The sequence below is a fragment of the Rhinoderma darwinii genome, chromosome 3 (assembly GCF_050947455.1).
Source record: "Rhinoderma darwinii isolate aRhiDar2 chromosome 3, aRhiDar2.hap1, whole genome shotgun sequence".
NCBI classification, from domain to species: domain Eukaryota; kingdom Metazoa; phylum Chordata; class Amphibia; order Anura; family Rhinodermatidae; genus Rhinoderma; species Rhinoderma darwinii.
Window position 1 is genome coordinate 189,020,011 of NC_134689.1, and position 21,754 is coordinate 189,041,764.

At 40.4% G+C, this 21,754-nt stretch overlaps 1 protein-coding gene across 1 annotated transcript; it reads left to right on the plus strand.

Moving 5' to 3' along the window:
- The first annotated feature begins 239 nt into the window (after window positions 1–239).
- LMOD2 (leiomodin 2) lies at window positions 240–19,277 on the plus strand. The gene is made up of 3 exons (XM_075855057.1): window positions 240–608; window positions 2,356–3,765; window positions 19,123–19,277. Exons 1-3 carry the CDS (start codon window positions 339–341, stop codon window positions 19,147–19,149), a joined length of 1,707 nt encoding a protein of 568 aa, XP_075711172.1. The 5' UTR covers window positions 240–338; the 3' UTR covers window positions 19,150–19,277.
- Window positions 19,278–21,754: the final 2,477 nt, after the last annotated feature.

The following is a 21,754-nucleotide window of genomic DNA, read 5'->3' on the forward strand; positions in this document are numbered from 1 at the left end:
TAGGAATTCTAAGTCAGTGTAACCTTTATATGGTAACATTTAGTGTGTCAGTAATCCCACAGTCTGAAAGGCTGTAATTCACATGTGATGTCACTTTGCCACTGTCCCTCTTTCCAGCTGACGTTTGAGGCTTAAATAGAGTATGCCTTCATCCCTTTTTGTTATAAGGAAACACCCATTGAGCTTTTCTTAAAAGGCTGGCTCATCTCATCTGACTTGCCAGTTGGTGCTCACAAAGGACAGATCAGGCAGCTCAATTATTTTGACCTTCCCTTTTGATACTTGTTAGTTGCCTGAGTTGACTGGTTCTAGCCTTCTCTGTGGCACCCAAGGGGACCATGTCTGCCTTTGGATATAGGAGAGAGATCAGCAAGTATGAAGATATTGATGAAGATGAGCTACTTGCTTCACTATCACCAGAGGAGCTCCAAGAGCTGGAAAGAGAATTGGAGGACATTGAACCCGACCGCAGTCTTCCAGTTGGAATGAGGCAAAAAAGTTTAACAGAGAAATCTCCAACAGCTAACTTCAGCAGAGAAGCGCTAATGGCATACTGGGAGAAAGAAACCCAAAAGTTGATGGAGAGAGAAATTGGTACAAACAGTGAGGTAAGTCAACTAGTCATGTCAACTAGTATAAAAGTGACAACCCATGCATTATTATCTAAATGGGACGATTTAAGATAAAAAAACATTTTGCTATATATATATATATATATACATATATATGTATAGCAAAATCCAAGATACATGACAGCACTCCAAATTCAGTAAAAAAGTAGAGAAAGTAGAAAAATAGAGAAAGGCCCCATAGAGTAGGGCTGAAACGTTGCAAGGGGTGATTAAAGTGATCCTATTTTTTCACTGAATTTGGAGTGTTGTCTCGTATCTTGGATTTTGCTGGTTATTTGGGACACTGGTCGTGTGTCTGAACAGGAACTTTTGCACCCTACACTGACGGAACTGTGCTGCTTATTCTCTGTTTATATATATATATATATATATATATATATATATATATATATATATACACACACATACATACAATTCTACTATATTAACAAGAGTTTTCATGATACACAAAAGTGCAGCGCCAAAGAGTTTAATTTAGCCCTGTGTATATTATGTACATATTCAAAACAGAAAATATACACCTTACAGAAAACAACAATAAAAATAGATCTTTATCTTTATTATAAATTTCTTGCAAAAGGCTTCCAGTTGCTTCTTCATTGGATTCTCCCCCCCCCCCCCTGCTTAGTCAAAGCCCTCCACTTGTCTCTGGTATTTGATTGTTTTCCAAACTTGGTAGTTATCAGCGGCCATTATATTGCTTCTATATATAACCACCATATAATCTTGCTTCTGTTTCTACCTCAGAAGAATGACAATGTGTTGGATGATAGTTAGCCTTATTAGTCATCAGATATAGGGTGTCCTTGAAAACTGTCTCTTTTTAACTTTTCAATAACTTATAATGGACAACCCTCACAATAAATATGTATAGTGTACAATATTGTGTATGCCAATTATGTATTTACTAAGTTGTAAGAAAAAAGGAAAGACCAATATCTAATTAAAATTTTTAAAAAACTTTAAAGAGCAATAGAAAAATATAACTTTTTGGCCTCTTTGTCAAGTCGTGAAAATTCTGTTTCCTTGTTTCTAAACTAATACGTTTCTCCTCTCTCTGGTTTTTAGATAGAGACAATAAGTGGTAACATTTATAAACCCCATAGGGTCACTGAGCTTTTTCAAAATCCAGAGTAGCAGATCTGATATACTGTGTTGTATCAATATATTACTAGGTAGACTTTTTTTAGGAGTCTAAAAAAGTTGGTTTTCATAGGAGCTGTAGAGGCAGCCATTTCCTTAGGCCACTTTTGAAGAAAAGCAAGGGAAGAATAGGAAACAACTAACAATTGGTTGAGTACAATTTTAGCAACCAAAAAACAGTTTGCTCACTCTAGTAGTGGAAATCGACTGTATAATTCTTATAGTTAAGTCGGTAGCTGGCAAAAGGAATCAGGAGATTTGTAGGAGGGAAATAGAGCTCTAAACCCATGAATAATTTGTTTTTATAAGAATGTATTTTCTTCTTTAGGTTGAAAAAAATATTCTGAAATTGACAACTGTAAAAAAACAATCTGGAATTGTCATTGGCATATAACCATTCTGTTTTACTTGCTACATTAATATAATCCATATAATTTAAAGCTAACATTACATAATTAGGCTTGGCTTGTACTGTACATATAAAATGACAGACATATGTATCAGGACTTTGATAGTGTTACAAAACATGAACAAGATCACAAACTGGCATCATTTAACATGAGTTACTTTTGCTCTATAGAATTCCAAAGAGGAGGAAGATGAGGGAAGTGAAGAAGATGACTTTACAGGAAGCAACAGTGAGATTTCAGAGGAAGTTTATACCGAAGAAGATGAAGAGGAAGAAGAAGAAAAAGAAGAAGAAGTAGAAGAAGAAGTAGAAGAAGTAGAAGAAGAAGTAGTGACAGAGGAAGAGGAGCAGGAAGTAGAAGAGATTGAAACGGGGGATAGCGACAAGGAAGAGACCAAAGAAGAGGTCGAGTATAAAGAAAAAGAGCGCCAAGCCATACAAATTCCTATTCAGATACCAGTAATAAAGTGCAATGGAGTTACTGTTGAGAAACCTACCTGCAATGGCTTCGGTGCAAATCATAGCAAATATAATAGACAAGCTGATGAAACGATGAACAATAAGACATCTACAAGCCTTGTGCTCTCAAACCCAACTGTTATTGAGGAAGCTCTAGAAAGCATCAACATCAATGATCCTGAGACTTTGGAAATCAACTTAAATAACATGGAGAATGCAAGAGCTGACTCATTGGTGGCATTTGCAGAAGCTTTGAAAAACAACACTAATGTTAAAATATTCAGTTTAGCAAACACTCATGCTGATGACAATGTTGCAATAACTATTGCTAATATGCTGAGGGTTAATAGAAGTATTACATGCCTAAACATTGAATCAAATTTTATAACAGGGAAGGGAATATTAGCCATCATGAGAGCTCTTCAGTATGCAAACAATGTACTGACAGAACTGCGGTTTCACAATCAAAGACACATCATGGGTAGTCAAGTCGAAATGGAAATAGTAAAATTGCTAAGAGACAACACAAGTATTGTCAAGTTAGGTTATCATTTTGAGCTTCCAGGGCCTCGCATGTCTATGACAAGCATCCTTACTCGAAATATGGACAAACAGAGACAGAAAAGAATGCAGGAACAAAAAGAATCTGGTTATGATTCTGCATCTAACCTGAGGACCAAAACTCTGCAGAGAGGAACTCCAGGGTCCTCACCATACCCTTCACCTAAAAGCTCACCATGGTCATCTCCAAAAGTCACTAGAAAAGTTCAGTCTACTGTCACTATACCTCCTCCTCCACCACCACCACCACCTCCACCACCACCACCTGCTCCTCCACTACTTCCAATAATTCAAGAAAAAAAGATTCCAACTAGAAATATAGCGGAAGTTATCAAGCAACATGAAAGATCGGCAAAAAAAATTCAGAATGGACAGAGTAAGACAAAGGGGAAAAAAAGTAAAAAAGAACAAAATAATATTTTGAAAGATATAAAAAATTCATTAAGATCAATTTCAGACAAGAAAGGTGAAGAAAGTTCAAGACCATCTACACCACAAAGATCTGCACATGATGATCTTATGGAAGCTATAAGAGGCAGCAATGTAAGACAGCTTAAGAAGGTAGGTATGATCATATCTACATAAACATATCTGCAAATTTCAAAAGATATAAAGTATTGGAAAATACTATAAATAATAATACAGTTATCACCATGGTAAACACTATAAACCCCTTCTAAGTTTTTCCTAACAAACTGTGAGTTTAAACAAATCCATGATCCTAATCTGCTGAAAGTCATGGTTATATATGTCCCAATAAAAACAGGCATTTAATTCACTATTCACATGGCATTACATAGGGATCCAGTCTAAAGTGTCGGTCAAAAACTGCCTACATCTAGTGCAGGCTGGTTGAAATCTAAAGATAGCGCAGTAGTAGGTCTTTTTTTGCTTTTAACGTTTTCAGAGCCATAATATGCCACCCATAAAAGGCCAAGGGTTCATGCTGTACTTGTGTATGCCTCTGATACCATATGGAGGATCAGAAAAAAAAATTGGGCCATGTTGCATCAGATGCTGTATTAAAGGGATATAAGCATAGAGGCATTACTTTTAGGGACAAATATCACCCGTAATGTGGTGCTATATGGAGGCACCATAAAGCGGCATGTGGAGTGCCTACAGTTCTATACTACAGGCTCTATGCATACAGCTCTGCCATGTGCATGATGCCTTAAAGACAATTTTAGAAAAAAGCAAAACAGTGAAAAATATGACAAATGGCTACAGCACTAATAATTATAAGTTGTGTCTTTTTTCCATAGTGTTCCATTCAGACTATAGTATTGTCATATTACACTTTCTAATGTACATTACAGTCCAGGCATACTGGCAATAGAACTACAAGGGCTGTTGAAAGCTAGGGGGAGAGGGCAGATCAACATAACTGTTCTAAAATAGCCTGTCTGCAGTTGGGCTGGCATGGCACTCATGGGGAATCAACAGGGCAATCTCAGAATGCTCTTGTAGGGGAATTACTAAAATATATTGTAATAGATTTCTTACTATTTATGACATTGACTAATATATCATTTTGATTTTCCCTATAAGCGGAAATTTCCTTTACTTAATAAATTGTCATTTATTCTGCATTCCCCAAATAATAACACGAGTTGTTGTACATCTCTACATCATTTCCATTAGAAGAGAAATATAGACTTATAAAAGTTCCCATTTACAGGTTGCAGAAATTATACAAAAAATTAGAATGGTGGGCAATCCTGATTTCAAAGAAATGTATATAAATCCATGTATTAATCAATATGTACAGCGTTAACCATAAAAAGGATGCTGTATAAAGAACAGGACTTCCTAGTGTATAAAGTAATAGTGAATTATAAGACAAGTGCTCTAACAGATATTGACAAATCATCCCAATGGGATATACCACTAGAGCTGGCGATCAGAATCTAAATGAGACGCCAATGAACCCACTACACATGGCGTGCTTTTTGCAATTAATTCTTTGTCCTGGGCTGGTTAGGCCTGGTAAACAAAATATATATATATATTTTTTTTTTTTAATGAGACAACTTTTTATTTTTATTGCAAATCAACACCAAATAGTACAGCTGGTACAGAAAATAGAGAATTTACAGCTCCAATGTTACAGAATTTCCTTATGCCATACATTGTGAATTGTATTATATACAATTTATAACTGCCATACAACATACCATCATCCCCCCTCCTTCCTGACCCTCCATCTTACATCTTCTTTATATCTCAATCCAGTCCAATATGTCACATTTAATTAACTCCAGAAATGAAATTCCCTATATCAACACGCTTTCCCGGGGTATTAGTATAATTAGACCTCGTGGCACACCTGTATGTACTAGTACACAACCAACCATTAACATTTACCTTTCCCCCAGTTCAGTTAAGCCAGGAGGATCCCTCTCTAACCAATATTTTGCAATCAGCTTTCTTGCATGATATAGTACCTTTTTAAGGGATAATGTTTCAGCCTGATCACCCTCCCCATGCAACCCAGAAGTTAAACCTTAGGATCTAGCGGAAAATCCCTCCCATACACCCTAGTAAGCAGGTCACTTACCGCCACCCAGTACCCATTCAGAGCTGAGCAATCCCAAAACATATGTTTTAAGTCAGCCACATCGATCGAGCGTTTAGGGCACTCGGCTGATGACCTAATCTGCATTTGCTATAACACCTTGGGCGTCCTGTACACCCTATGTAACAAAAATAGTTGCGATCGTCTATGCGCTATACCAATGGATATCTCTTTTAGAGACTCAAGTATTTCTCCCCCTTTCTCAGTAGTAAGGGGCCTACATCACATTCCGATTTACCTTTTATCTCCGCCATAGGATCTTCCAATAGTTTTGTAAGTAAAGTGCTATAAACCAAAGATATAAGACCCTTCGTACCCTCAGATCCAAGAACATGTTCCACAACACCCAAGCCTGTGTTTGAGCTGCATGTCGCAGCTGTAGGTATTGATAAAATAATCTATTAGGAATATTGAAACCCTCCTGCAATTGAGAAAACGACTTTAACCCCTTAACGCACCATGACGTAACTGTACGTCATGGTGAGCAGTAAATTCGCGCACCTTGACTTACAGTTACGTCAGTGCTTTGACAGCTAACCGCCGCGCGGCGCTACACCGCAGCGGCGGTTAACTGTGCAGGGTGTCAGCCCTGCTCTCCCCGTTGCCGATCAGCGGCCTGTCGCCGCTGATATCGGCAGTTAACCCCTTAATTGCGGCGCTCGATTTTGAACGCCACAATTAAGGTCTTTAGCGCCGATCGGCAGACCCCATGTGAAATCACGGGGGCTGGCGATGGTACCCATGGCAACCGGACGCCAGACAATGGCTTCCGGGTTGCCATGTATAGAAGCCTATGAGGACCACCCCGAGGGTGGTCGTCGTAGGCTTCCTGTCAGTGTGACTGTCACGTCACAATGACAGTTGGAATGCATTACACTACGTGTGTAGTGTAATGTATTCCAGCAGCGATCAGAGCTGCAAGTCTAAGTGTCCCCTAGTGGGACAAGTGAAAAAAGTAAAAAAAAGAATAAAAATGTTTTAAAAAAAGTGTAAAAATAAAAGTTATAAGTGACATAAACATGAACTGCTTTTTTCCTATTATAAGTCTTTTATTATAGGAAAAAAAATGAATACGTAAAAAAAAATGACACACATTTGGTATCACCGCGTTCGTAACGACCCCAACTATAAAACTATAATATTATTTTTCCCGCACGGTGAACGCCGCAAAAAAAATAAACGAAAAACTATGCCAGAATCACTATTTTTTGGTCACCGCCCCTCACAAAATATACAATAAAAAGTGATCAAAAAGTCGCATGTACGCCAAAATAGTACCGATACAAACTACAACCCGTCCCGCAAAAAACAAGCCCTTACACAGCTTTTTTGACTGAAAAATAAAAACGTTACGGCTCTCAGAATATGGTGACACAGGAAATAAATTATTTTCTAAATAAGTTATTTTATTGCGCAAACGCTGCAAAACATAAAAAAACTTATATACAAATGGTATCACTGTAATCGTACCGACCCGCAGAATAAAGAATAATGGTCATTTATAGCCCAGGGTAAACGCTGTCAAAAATAAATAAAAATCATTGTCAGAATTGATGGTTTTTGGTCACCTTGCTTGCCGAAAAAATTGAATAAAAAGTGATCAACAAAATTGCATGTACCCCAAAATGGTACCAATGAAAATTACAGATTGTCCCGCAACAAATAAGCCCTCACGCAGCTCCGGTGGTGAAAAAATAAAAAAGTTCCGGCTCCCAGATTATGGCGATGCAAAATGTGCAGAGTGTTCCAAAAGTGGATAAGATCGGGCTCCATTTATAAGTTCGACACTGGCCACATATCTGTGGATTATTATTTATTTACCCCATTATTATACCCTCTTATTATGCCCCTGATGTACTCTGCCCAGTCTACATATGCCCCATATTATAAACTGAAATACCAGCAAAACGCCAGAACTACTACCAAGCAAAATATGCACTCCAAAAGCCAAATGGCGTCCCTCCCTTCTGAGCCCTACAGCGTGCCCAAACAGCCGTTTACGTCCACCGATATGGCATCGTACCAAAAAATGGTACCAATAAAAACTACAGCTCGTCCCGCAAAAAATAAGCCCCCACACCGCTCTATTGACAGAAAAATAAAAAAGTAGTGGCTCTTGGAAAGCGGGGAGGAAAAACGAAAAAGCAAAACATGAATCAGTTCGTAAGGGTTAATTGCTTTCGAATGAAAAAACATTTATGACCACATGTGGGGTATAGCCGTACTCGGGAGAAATTGCTTTACAAATGTTGGGGTGCATTTTCTCCTTTATCCTTTGTGAAATTGAAAAAATTCAACATTTTAGTGGAAATAATGTTGATATTAATTTTCACGCCCTAATTCTAATAAATTCTGCAAAAGACGTGTGGGGCCTAAATGCTCACTATACCCCTACATAGATTCCTTAAGTGGTGTCGTTTCCCAAATGGGGTTACTTTTGGGGGGCTTCCACTGTTTCGGTCTCTCAGGGGCTTTGCAAATTCGACATGACACCCAAAAACTATTCCAGCTAAATTTGAGCTCCAAAAGCCAAATAGCTCTCCTTCCCTTCTAAGCCCCGGTGTGGGTCCAAACAGCAGTTTATTACCACATATGGGGTATTTACGTAATCAGGAGAAATTGTTTTACAAATGTTGGGGCGCTTTTTCTCCTTTATTCCTTGTAAAAATTAAAAATGGCTACCTTTTTTCAGAAAAAAAAGTAGATTTTTACCTTTACAGACTAATTCCAATGAATTCAGCAAAACAACTGTGGGGTCAAAATGCTAACTTTACCACTAGAAAAATTCCTTGAGGGGTGTAGCTTCCAAAATGGGGTCACTATTGGGGGGTTTCCACGGTTTTCATCCCTCCAGTGCATTGCAAACGCGACACGGCACTGAAAACTATTCCAGCAAAATCAGAAATCCAAAAGGTGCTCCTTCTCTTCTGAGGCCTGCTGTGGGTCCAAACAGCAGTTTATTACCACATATGGGGTATTGCTATAATCGGAAGAAATTTCTTTACATATGTTGGGGTGTTTTTTCTACTTTATTCCTTGTAAAAATTTAAAATTTCCCCATTTTTTCACAAAAGAAGTAGATTTTCACCTTCACATACTAATTCAAATAAATGTAGCAAAAAAACTGTGGGTTCAAAATGCTAACTATACCCATAGATAAATTCCTTGAGGGGTATAGTTTCCAAAATGGGGTCAGTTTTGGGGGGTTTCCACTGTTTTGGCAGCACAAGACCTCCTCACACCTGACATGGTACCTAAAATATATTCTAAAAAAAAGGAGGCCCAAAATCCACTAGGTGCTCCTTTGCTTCTGAGGCCGGTGTTTCAGTCCATGACCGCACTAGGGCCACATGTGGGATATTTCTAAAAACTGCAGAATCTGGGCAATAAATATTGAGTTGCATTTCTTGGGTAAAACCTTCTGTGGTACAGAAAAAATTTGTTACAAATGAATTTTTGAAGAAAAAAAATGAAATTTGTAAATTTCACCTCTACTTTGCTTTAATTCCTGTGAAACGCCTAAAGGGCTAAAATACTTTGTGAATGCTGTTTTGAATACTTTGATTGGTGCAGTTTTCAAAATGGGGTGACTTCTGGGGACTTTCTAATATATAAGGCCCTCAAAGCCATTTCAGAACTGAACTGGTCCCTGAAAAAATAGCCTTTTGAAATTTTCTTGAAAATATGAGAAATTGCTGCTAAAGTTCTAAGCGTTGTAACGTCCTAGAAAAATAAAAGAATGTTCAAAAAACGACGCAAACATAAAGTAGACATATGGGAAATATAAACTAGTATGTATTTTGTGTGGTATTACTATCTGTTTTACAAGTAAATACATTAAAATTTAGAAAAATGCTAATTTTTGCTAATTTTCTCTAAATCTTGGCGTTTCTTACAAATAAATATTGAATTTAACGACGAAATTTTTTCAGTATCATAAAGTACAACATGTCACGAGAAAACAATCCCAGAATCGCTTGGATAGGTAAAAGCATTCTGGAGTTATTACCACATAAAGTGACACATGTCAGATTTGCAAAAATGGGGCTGGTCCTGAAGGCCAAAACAGGCTTAGTCACTAAGGGGTTAAAACCCCATCTTCATATATTTGACAAACAAATCTAACCCCTTTTCGCTCCCACTCCTGAAAGCCTTCAAGGGTATTAAATTCCCCGAGATATGGTTTGTTCCATAAAGGCAAATAATTTGAGCACCCTATAACTCTCAACAATTTTTTGCATTCCCACCACACTTTATTAGAGTCCCAATGATCACTGTCTTTCCATCCCTTAAGGTGTTGTATTTGAGCCGCCAAGTAATACACACAAGGATTCGGTAATGCTAGTCCTCCATGTACTTTTGGCAATTGCAATTTTAGTAATTTGATACTAGGGATCCCCTTTTCCATACCAAATATCTAAACAAATTATGTATCCTCCTAAACCAATATTTAGGTATCCACACTGGGGCGTTATGTACAACGTAAAGAATCTGAGGTATGAGAACCATTTTAATCAGATTTGTACGGCCTGGAGCCGACAAAGGAAGTCTAAGCCAAAGCTTAACCCCTTAATGACCAGCCTATTTTAGACGTTAATGACCAAGCCATTTTTTACGTTTTTCCATCGTCTCATTCAAAGAGCTAACACTTTTTATTTTTGCGTCGACATAGCTGTATAAGGTCTTGTTTTTTGTGGGACAAGTTGTAATTTTTAATAGCACCATCTTGGGCTACATAGAATTTATTGATTAACTTTTATAAACTTTTTTTTTGGGGGGAATAGAAAAAAAACAGCAATTTCGCCACACTTTTTTGTGTCCTAAATTTACGCCGTTTACCGTGTGGTATAAATAACACAATAACTTTATTCAGCGGATTGTTGCGATTGCAACTATACCAAATTTGCATAGTTTTTGTATGTTTTACTACTTTTACACAGTGAAAACACTTTTTTTTCAAAATTATTTGTTTTTGTGTCTCCATATTTGAAGAGCCGTAACGTTTTTATTTTTTCGCCGATGCAATTGTAGGAGGGCTTTTTTTTTGCGGGACGACTTGTAGTTTTTATCGGTACCATTTTGGAGTAGATGCGACTTTTTGATCACTTTTTATCACATTTTTTTTAAGGCTGGATTCAAAGAAAACAGCAATTTTTGCATGTTTTTTTATTTTATTTTTTACGACGTTCACCTTGCGGGTTAAATGATGTAATAAGTTTATAGATGGGGTCGTTACAGACGCGGCGATAACAAATATGTGTAACTTTTTTACTTTATTTTGTTTGTTAATAATAAAGCAGATTGTAAGGGCATGGCCAGACGTAGCGGAATTGTTCTGGAATTCCACTGCGGACACTCCGCAGCGGACCCGTTTCTCCATTGCCTTCCACAGCTTTGTGGTTGGGTTCGTTTGCACGTTGTGGACAATTCCGCTGCGGAACATAGGCTGCGGTGCGGAATTTGGTGTCCGCAGCATACAATGGTTGTTGCGGACGTGTGGCGGACTGGTTGCGGACTCATTGCGGAATTTCTCCATTGACTTCAATGGAGATTCAAAATTCCGCAATGAAGTCCGCAGATATAATGTAGATGCTATGTGTGCTGCGGAGCGTATTGATTTTTTAACATGACATTTCTTCATTCTGGCTGGACCTATGTGTATTTCTAGGTCTACAGCCAGACTGAGGAAGTCAATGGGGCTCCCGTAATTACGGGTGACTACGTGTGTGCACCCATAATTACGGGTGACTACGTGTGTGCACCCATAATTACGGGTGACTACGTGTGTGCACCTGTAATTACGGGAGCGTTGCAAGGCGACGTCAGTAAATAGTCACTGTCCAGGGTGCTGAAAGAGTTAAGCGATCGGCAGTAACTGTTTCTGCACCCTGGACAGTGACTACCGATCACAATATACAGCAACCTGTAAAAAAAATAGAAGTTCATACTTACCGGGAACTCCCTGCTTCTTCCTCCAGTCCGGTTTCCCAGGATGACGTTTCAGTCTAAGTGACGGCTGCAGCCAATCACAGGCTGCAGCGGTCACATGGACTGCCGCGTCATCCAGGGAGGTCGGGCGGGATGCCGAAAGAGGGACGCGTCACCAAGACAACGGCCGGTAAGTATGAAATTCTTTTACTTTCACTAGGGAAAGTGTTGTCCCTTCTCTCTATCCTGCACTGATAGAGAGAAGGGAAGTACTTTCACCTCAATACGCAGCGGCTAGTCCGCATCAATTTAATGCCCATTTTTGGCATATCCGCAACAGAATCTGCAACGCAGATTCTTTGTGGCATTGATGCGGACAGTTGCGGAAGAATTCCGCCACGTCTGGGCATGCCCTAAGGGGGAAAAGTGGGTTTTTAATTTTTTGTTCACTCTTTTTTTTTTCACTTTTTCTGAAACTTTTTTTTAAACTTTTTTACTAGTCCCACTAGGGGACTTCACTATGCGATAATCCGATCGCATTTATAATACACTGCAATACTTCTGTATTGCAGTGTATCATGCCTGTCCGTGTAAAACGGACAGGCATCTGCTAGGTCATGCCTCCGGCATGACCTAGCAGGCATTCACCACAGGCAGACCTGGGAGCCTTTATTAGGCCCCCGGCTGCCATTGGAGAAACAGACACTCGGTGATCTTATCGCCGGGTGTCAGTTGGATGAGAGGGAGCTCCCTCCCTCTCTCCAAGACCACTCAGATGCGGTGCACGCTATTCAGCACCGCATCTGAGGGGTTAAACGGGTGAGATCGATACTTATATCGATCTCACCCGGTCGAGCAGGGACGCCCCCAGCCCTCAGCTACCTCTGGTAGCTGAGAGCAGGGAGATTTGACAGCTCCCTGCTCTGTTTACTTTTACTTATTCCGATGCCGCAATGTAAAAAGTCTATGGCATCGGAATAAGGCCCGTTAGTGACCGACGTAGAAACAATATGGGCCGGTCACTAACGGGTTAATCCTATCTTTCAATCTACCCAGCAGAGGTTGCACATTCAGCGTTATGAAGTCCTGTACTCTAGCTGAGACCCGTATTCCCAGGTATTTAAAATTCTGCACACAAGGTATATTCACCCCTCCTACAACCAGTGATGTGGCCAGTGGTGTGAGCGGTAACAAAGCTGACTTAGCCCAGTTAATTTCCAGGCCCAAGAATCTGCCAAAGTGGTCAAGAACAAGCATAACCTCTGGCAAGGAGTTTTCCACATTCCCCAGGAACAGCAATACAGTACATCATCTGCATATAGGGCTATACGTTCCTCCATATCTCCAAATTTGAAGCCTCGTATGTTTGGATGTTGTCTCACCATATTGGCCAAAGGCTCTATCGCTAGAGCGAACAACAACGGGGAGAGTGGGCACCCCTGAGTTATCCCCCTGAGAATATGATTCAGACATCACTCCATTAGCCCTTATCCTAGCAATCGGTTCATTAAATAGTAATTTCACCCAATTGATGAAGTTTCTCCTAAATCCAAGCTTGTCTAGCACTGCCCATAGATACCCCCACTCTACACTATCGAACACCTTAGCGCCATCTAAGGATAGAACAACTCTAGAATGGGGGCCCTCAGAAGCAGCCTGAATGTTCAAGAACAGCCTACGCAAATTCACTGCCGTGGATTTTGATGACATAAATCCCGACTGATCCGGAGATATGACTGAAGTCACCACTTTGGTCAGTCTACACGTCAGAATTTTCGTTAAAATTTTAATGTCAGACGTTAACAGGGAGATTGGTCTATAAGATTCAGGTTGTGTCAGATCCTTCCCTTCTTTAGGAAGAACCACGATTGCAGCTTCATATAGCGTCAGTGCTAAATGCCCCTTCTCAAACCTGTCCTGATACAGATCAAGCAAAGGGGGCAGCAGCTCATCTCCACAAGTTTTGTATATCTCAGTAGGTATACCATACATCCCCGGGGCTTTATCTTTCGCCATAGAACTCATCGCCTGCTGAACTTCCTCAATAGTTATCGGTCTGTCCAACATCTCCCCCTTCTCCACCTTCAATGTAACCCATGACATCTCCTCCAGATACTCTTTCAAGAGGTCCTCTGAGTAATCTACCCTGGATCGATGTAACTTCATATTAAATGATTTCAATACCCTTAGTATGTCAGTAGTCTCACTAACCATCCTCTGACCACTATCTTGTAGGTGGTGTAAAAACACCCCCTCTCGTTGAGGTCTTGCTATATTAGCTAGCAGTCTACTGGTCGTCTCTCCCTCTTCATAGTACTGTTGTTTCAAAAATAGTCTCTTATTAGCAGCTTGTTCAAATCGTCTCGCAACAGTTTTTGGGCTTCCTTCCAATTAGCTAATGTGTCTGGAGTGTTATTCATAATGTGACATTCTTCCGTAACTGTCACCCACCGCGTCAATACAATACCCATGTCTGGACTTATTTTTGACAGCTGTGACCTCCCGAATGTATATACCTGTCAGATATGCCTTCATAGCATCCCATAGTACATCCGTGGGGACTATACCCACATTAAATTTAAAATATGAATTTATAAGCGGGGCTATGTTGTTTCCGCCTACTAACTTTATCCAGAACGGATTCAACCACCATGTCTGTCCCAAACCTCCCACATTCAGACTAGCTCTGATTCTTAGTAGCATAGGCGAGTGGTCAGATAATGACCTAAGTAAATATTCCACTCCCTCTATAAACGGAACACCTATGCTATTGCTGAACATCAGATCAATTCTAGATAATGAACCATACGTAGAGGAAACACAAGAAAATTGTCTAGTAGAGGGCCATTTTGCTTGCCACACATCTGTCAACCCAGCTTCACTCATTTACTTCCCAAATTGTGACAGACCCGAGCCCTCTTGCCCCCAATACCAATGGGAACCTATCCACCTCCCCACCCATAATATTGTTGAAGTCACCCATTATTATAGTTGGAACATTAGGCCAGCTTGCCAGCCGCTCATAGACTATCACAACTATACATTCCCAATATAATAGTTTACAGTGAATAACCACATATCTGCATTCACTGTCACTAAAAGAAGTGAAACAGCTGAAAGGCACATCTTTATGAATCAATAAGCTAATCCAAACTCTATGGGCAGTCCGGAGCGTATCTCCAGTGAGATGTGTCTCCTCTAATCCCATTACTCCAGGGAATGTAATTTCAGGTATTCAAATATGGCCTGTCATTTTGTGGCCTCCCCCATAGCCCTTACATTCCAAGATAAGAAATTTATCCTACCTCCCATCGGAAAGTGCCAGCAACAATCAATCTCCCAATCATCTCTGTACTCAGATGGTATTGGCGTATATACCTAAACACAAAGGTATCAGTAGTGAACTGCGGCCGAGACCCCCCCCCCAAGAAAGGCTGCCCTCCCCTCAACACCCTCCCCAAACATCACAAACTTTTGTAAACCTTCCCTACGAAGCATGGCCAGAGCTAGTGGAGAAAACCCCACCTTTGTGACATTCCAGCATTGACAGTACAATGCGAGTATGCGTGTTCAGTCTCCACCCAACTATCGCACACAGTTTGAATATCCATTACCGAATCCTCCCGCCACCTCAAGAAAATAGTCATATTATTTACTATGGAATATAAGGATAACAGTGTACACATTCCTGCCCCTATTAACCCCACAGAAAAACATAGTAGAAACTATAGCGAGAAAGGAGGCATACAAATAGCAGTCCCCATGATCTCTATCTAATTACATCTTCCTCCCCAGTAACATGTTCCCCACTGAAACCTTCCTCCCAAGGATCACGCTTCTTCCTCAACCCGATCCTGGCAAATCTGATTTTCGTGACTATCCAGCCACCTCAACCCCTCCGGGTATTTTCAAAGAATTGGACAGAGCCCAATGGCACAACACGCAGTTTTGCGAGGTACAACATTGAGTACTGAACACGAAGATTTCTCAGGCATTTTTTAATGTCTAAGAATTGTATCCATTTTCGTTGGACCTCGGCAGAGATGTCAGGATAAAAGGAGATTTTCACTCCATTAATGCAGATGTACGGCTGCTCTCTAGCATGTTGAAGGATCAAATCTCTGTCTTTGTAATGTAAAAGTTTCACCAGTACAGGCCGTGGCGGGCGGCCAGGCGGGCCACGCCGAGTAGGCACTCTGTGGGCTCTTTCCACCAAAAAATAAAGGGGTCAAGGTGTCCTTTCCAAAAACCTCCAATAGCCATTTCTCAAAATAGGAGTCCGGATTAGACCCCCTCAACCTTCTCAGGTATCCCTACCATCCGCACATTGTTTTGACATAAACGATTATCCAAATCGTCTGTTTTAGGCAGAAGATTGGTAACATCGACGGCAGTTGCATTAATATCCCTCCTCATTGTCAGCAGCTGGTCTTCAATCTCACCGATGCGGCCTTCCGCCACTGTGGTACGTTCTGCCACTTTCTGAAGATCATGCCTTATAATAGAGATATCTTCATTTATCCCCCCCACCTGGCAGGTAAGTTGAGCAAGGGTAAGATTACATTGGCTTACCGGCGTGAACACCTTGTCTTGCGAACCGGCCGCCATATTAGACCCCGTGGGATCAGGAGTTTCAGCTCCCATCTCCTCATCAGATTCCATGTGCGCTCTCAGCAGTTTAAACCGGTATCCCAGCCTACCGGTCAGCACAGCTCTCTCCTCTGTGGAGCTCCTTGTATTTCCGGCTTTGGCTGGTGGTTGGCACGCGAATCGCTCCAGTCTCGATGCCGCCGCCCCTCTGACATCTCTCCTATCCAAGAATGCAGACGTGCCGGCGCCATCTTGTGCTTCCTTGTCTTACCCTCCGCCGCTTTAGACCTCTTGGACCGGGTCATATCTCCACCAGGGTTCTCGTAACTTCGCCCGTGGGGTCTCCGCTGATTCACTCCCCTGTCCAGGCACAATTGAAGCTGAGGTGCAAGGTAAATATATGTTTTCAGGATACTGGTAGCTGGGGCTCCAGAGCCTGCTTCCTCTCACATATGTCGCTAGGCCACGCCCCCAAAACTGAAAAGATTTAAACTCACCAGAGCCAAAAGAAATTGAATACACACCTGAAATATTTAATTCACGCTGTTTAGCCGCTCCATTAGACATAATATCCAACAATATCACTATATGCCCCTAAAACCCCTGAGGACGCTGCATCTGAGGCTAAACATGTCGGGGGGGGGGGGGGCTATACTAGTCTTTTAGAGCAATGTTAACTGGAGCTGATTCTTCATATAATTGACTACAGCTAGCAGTTATACTCAGTGTCAACTTTGCATTGGGTTATATCTCTCATGTTCAATAGCCAGATTTATGTCTGCAAATTGCATGTGCCAGTACACATTGTAGTTTTACATTTTCATGTTGTTTGTCCCTAATTTAATAAAGGTATTTCATTTATTGTACTATCCTATTCTATTAGTTAGTAAGTAGTTGGGAAAAAACGGGTTCCTATTGCCTCGGCAATTTTTCTATATAATATCCAACAATGACGCAGAATAAGCATCGGCACATGCACACCAGGTGCTAAGAGACCGGCCACACTGGGCATTCACGTGACGACACTCTTGCACCCCTCTCCTAGAAATAGGGAAAGAAAGCGGAGGTGAGAGCAGGCACGTGCGTAGTGAAGAAGCTACAAGGAATCCATTGTCTAGCACAGTGAATATGCTTGCAGAAAGTAGTTGACAGAATAAACACATGTGAATACTAGTAGATAGTGCTTTTCTACATTACTACAAAATAACACTAGCAGTTTGGCCCTGTTCACACAGAGTTTTTTGCAGGCAGAAAATTCTCGAGGGAAAAAAATGCCTCCACCTCCCATTGAAATCAATGAGAGGTTTTTTATTACGTTGTTTGGTGCGTTTTCCCGACGCGGTTTCCGCGTAAAAAAAACTCAGTGTGACCTGAGCCTGAGTGTGTTTGTTAAAAAAAAAATAGCAAAGCAACAATAAATTATTTATTTAAAATGTATTTTATTTTTTAAACAGTTTTTTTTGTACATATATTTTTGCTTTTTAGAACGAGCCATCATTTTCTACTTTCAAAGTTATTTTTCTTTTATGCCTATGGGATACATCTGTATAAAATTACTACAGCTACGTTTACATGGGGTGTTATTTCTACAATCTAAATAATAATAATTCATGGGTATAATTTGGCTGTTAGAATTGGGCTAATATCTTACCAATATAAACGCCCTTCATCCAATTATCAGAATCACTGTGATGGTACAGGGTAAACTGTGATTTGAGGGGTTCCCTTTTATAGGAAAAAGCAGAGGTTTATTTTGCTGGGATAAAAACAGTTTTCGTCTTTCCCTTTGAGTACATAATGACTAGATCAGGGCAATATACAGATATCAGGACACCGGGGAATAAGCCCATTCAGCCTGAACAGTAGAAATCTAAAAATGTCAATCTGCATGAAAGTTTCCTTGTTAAAGTTATTTCCTTTTTATGCTGCCATAACATCTATTCCAGTAAATGCACTATATGGTGTCTCCATGAGGCTATTATATTCTCCCCTAGAAGCAATGTATAAAATGTCCCCACTACCATAACCATTCTGAGGTTTTAGAAAGAATGCTAAGCATTGAAGTCTTCCATTTAACTAAGCCTGCAGCTACTTAACCAGGGTACTAAAGCCGCAGGAACGCCAGCTGTCCTTAGACTTCACAAGTTTCAATGAAAATAATATGTCCACATATTTTTTAGCTTATAGTATGCACATTAAATAGGTCCAGTCAATTATTTTTATCACGTATGGGAATATTGTCAGTTCTTAAAGGGGTTCATTTTTATACAAATAAAGCTGAATGAGTAGAACCGTATGTGCTCACAACTTCTAATAAATACTGTAAAGAGAGAAGATTATAAGGACTGACTTACAACAAAATGAGCCACATACAGAATTACTTATAGAGAGTTGCCCATAGCTTTTATACTTCCAGAGAAGGTTTGAAAATGAAAGAAGTGATTTGATTGGTTGGTACTGCTGACATTAGGATTAAGGGGGTCCGTCAAGGCTTCCCTCAGACTTCCTGCCATTTTTGACAGCAAGAATAGCACAATCAAAAATATCAGAAACCAAACAGACCCCAATCAAGTCAAGGCGTCCATTGGGATTCCATTTGAAAATGAAACCAACATATATGCAATGACCATGATATAAACAGTAGCCATAAGGCTACTCTGAACAGAGCCTAACACTTTTTTCTGCATTAGCTGTCAACTATTGTAGCCAGCATGCAAAAAAATGTAAGACATACAGCCCCAGTTTCGATAAACTGTATTTAGCTGGAAAATAAGTGAAATAACATTTCCTGGAAATCTAATAACAACATCTTTGTTTTACAGGTGGAAGTCCAAAATGTACTCCGATAATATCCAATGTAGTAAAGTTTGAAAAACAACAACAAAAAAGCTTTTCTGAATTATCCGCAGTTTATGAATTATATCTTGAGCTAGTAAAGTGCACTCTTACAGCTGAAATATGCATTTCCATCATTTTATCCGACTGAAAAAAGAAATCTATTGTAAATAATAACTTTTTTTTTTTATATTTCCTTTTGTTTAATGTAGAATAAACTTCTATTTATGTTGGAAATGGTCACAAGCCTTGTGTTTTGCACTAAAATGTTTTCTTTCTATGGCTTGTATTTTTTATAATTATGCAATAAATATTATAATATTTGTGTTTGAATATTATTTCTCTGGAAAATAAGAATTGCAGCGGTGATATGAAGAATTTGTAATGTCGCATCATCGCATCTTAGGCTAAAAAAGGACCATTATTAGGTCTGAAGAGTTTAGGTTTGGGAGTTTGAACAACTCCAGCATAAAAAATGACAATGGGAAACCCACATGATGGGCTGTTTCCATAACTCTTATAGAAGTGAAAGTTAGGGTCCTTTTACACTGGTCCATTTTGGCCACAACAACGAGACAGCTTATCAGTAATGTATGGCGACGAGCGATCGTCACTAGGATCACTCGTCCTCATACATTTCTATTCTGTTGGCAGCACGTCTCCCTGTTTACACAAGGAGATGTGCTGTTCATAACGATAATATTGTAGGCCACAGAAAAGATACAATAAGCTGATGAACAAGCGTTTGCTTGTTCATCGGGTGATTGTTTCGATGTTTACACAGGCATATACAGGTATGATGGCTGGTATATACAGGAATGATAGGGAGTGGTGTAACGCCATCATCCCTGTATATAACCACCCAACATCCCTGTATGTAAACCCCATCATCCTTGTATATACCAGCCATCATCCCTGTATATAACCTCCGTTATCCCTGTATATACCAACCAGGCTGGTATACAGGGATGATGGCTGGTATATACACGGACGTTGGTGTTATATACAGAGATGATGGATGGTATATACAGGTATAATGTGGGTTATATACAGGGATGATGGGGTTATATACAGGGATGAAGGGGTTAGATACACGGGTGATGGCTAGTATATACAAGGATCATGGCGTTATATACAGGGATGATGGGGGTTATATACAGGGTCAATGGCTGGTATGTACAGGGATGATGGGTCTTATATACAGGGGCGATGGCTGGTATATACAGGGATGATGGGGTTATATAGAGGGATGATGGGTGTTATATACAGGGCTGATGGGGGTTGTATACATGGAGATGGCTGCTCCAGCTACCATCCCCATATATAACCCCCATCATCCCTGTATATAACCCCATCATTCCTGTATATACCAGCCATCATCCTGTATAAACCAGCCATCATCACTGTATATAACCGCTATCATCCATGTGTATAATCCCCATCATCCCTGTATATACCAGCTATCATCACTGTATATACCAGCCATCATTCCTGTATATAACCCCCATCATCCCTGTATATACCAGCCTGGCTGGTATATACAGGGATGTTGGGGGTTATATACAGGAATGATAACTGGCATATAGAGGGAAGATGGGGGTTATATACAGGAATTTATGGGTAGTCCAGCCATCATCCCTGTATAAACCCCCATCATCCCTGTTTAAAGCAGCAATTATCCCTGTATATAAACCCTATCATAACTGGATACTTTGGGCAGGGGTGCTTGCTCGCCGTCTCCTCACACGCAGGTTTCTTCTTCTCCTTACGAGCAGCTTCAGAAGCTTGAATAATAACACAGCGTGGCCACGCGTGTGGTCATGGTGAGAGCGGCAGAGCCAGAACCAGCTTTATTCTGCTCTAAATAAAAATAGCCTTAGGCCCCATGCACACGACCATGCCCGTAATCACGGTCTGTGATTATGGGCACTGATGGCCGCGGGCATTTGCGGACCTTGCTCCCATATAAAGTATCAGAGCACGGTCTGTAAAAAGCAAAAAATAGGATATGTCCTATCTTTTGCAGAGCCTTTCTACGGCACAGACAGCTTTCCATAAATATACAGGAAGGTGTCCATGGAAATAAATAGGTATTATGGATGGCTTCTACGGTCATGTGGATTGGGGTCTTAGACAGATGGGAAGAGTGAGGCCGTCACCACCCCCAGAAGTACAATGTAAAAAACAATGCACATGCACAGATGCGGTGGGCGTCTCGCCAGGCAGGAAAGTTGTCGGGGGACCTCCATTTGGGACCAGCGTCCGTCAGACATTTATGGCAAAGCCTGTGGTATTACCCTTTGGGCCAGGTTCACACGTGGCGGAAATACTGCGAATTTTCCGCAACAGATTTCATTGCGGAAAATCCGCAGCATTTTACAGTAGCAGAAAAGTGGATGAGATTTGAACAAATCTCATCCACACGGTGTGAAAAAATGCAGAAAAAAACTTTCATAAATTGAACTGCAGTGTGTTTTTTTTTATCCACAGAACGTCAAGTTATGTTGTGGAATCGCTGGTTTTCTGCTGCGGGTTTTCCCCATTTAATTCAATGGAGAGATAAAACCCACAACAAATAGCAGATGCTGCAATTTTTGAAGCGAAAAAGCAAAGATCGCA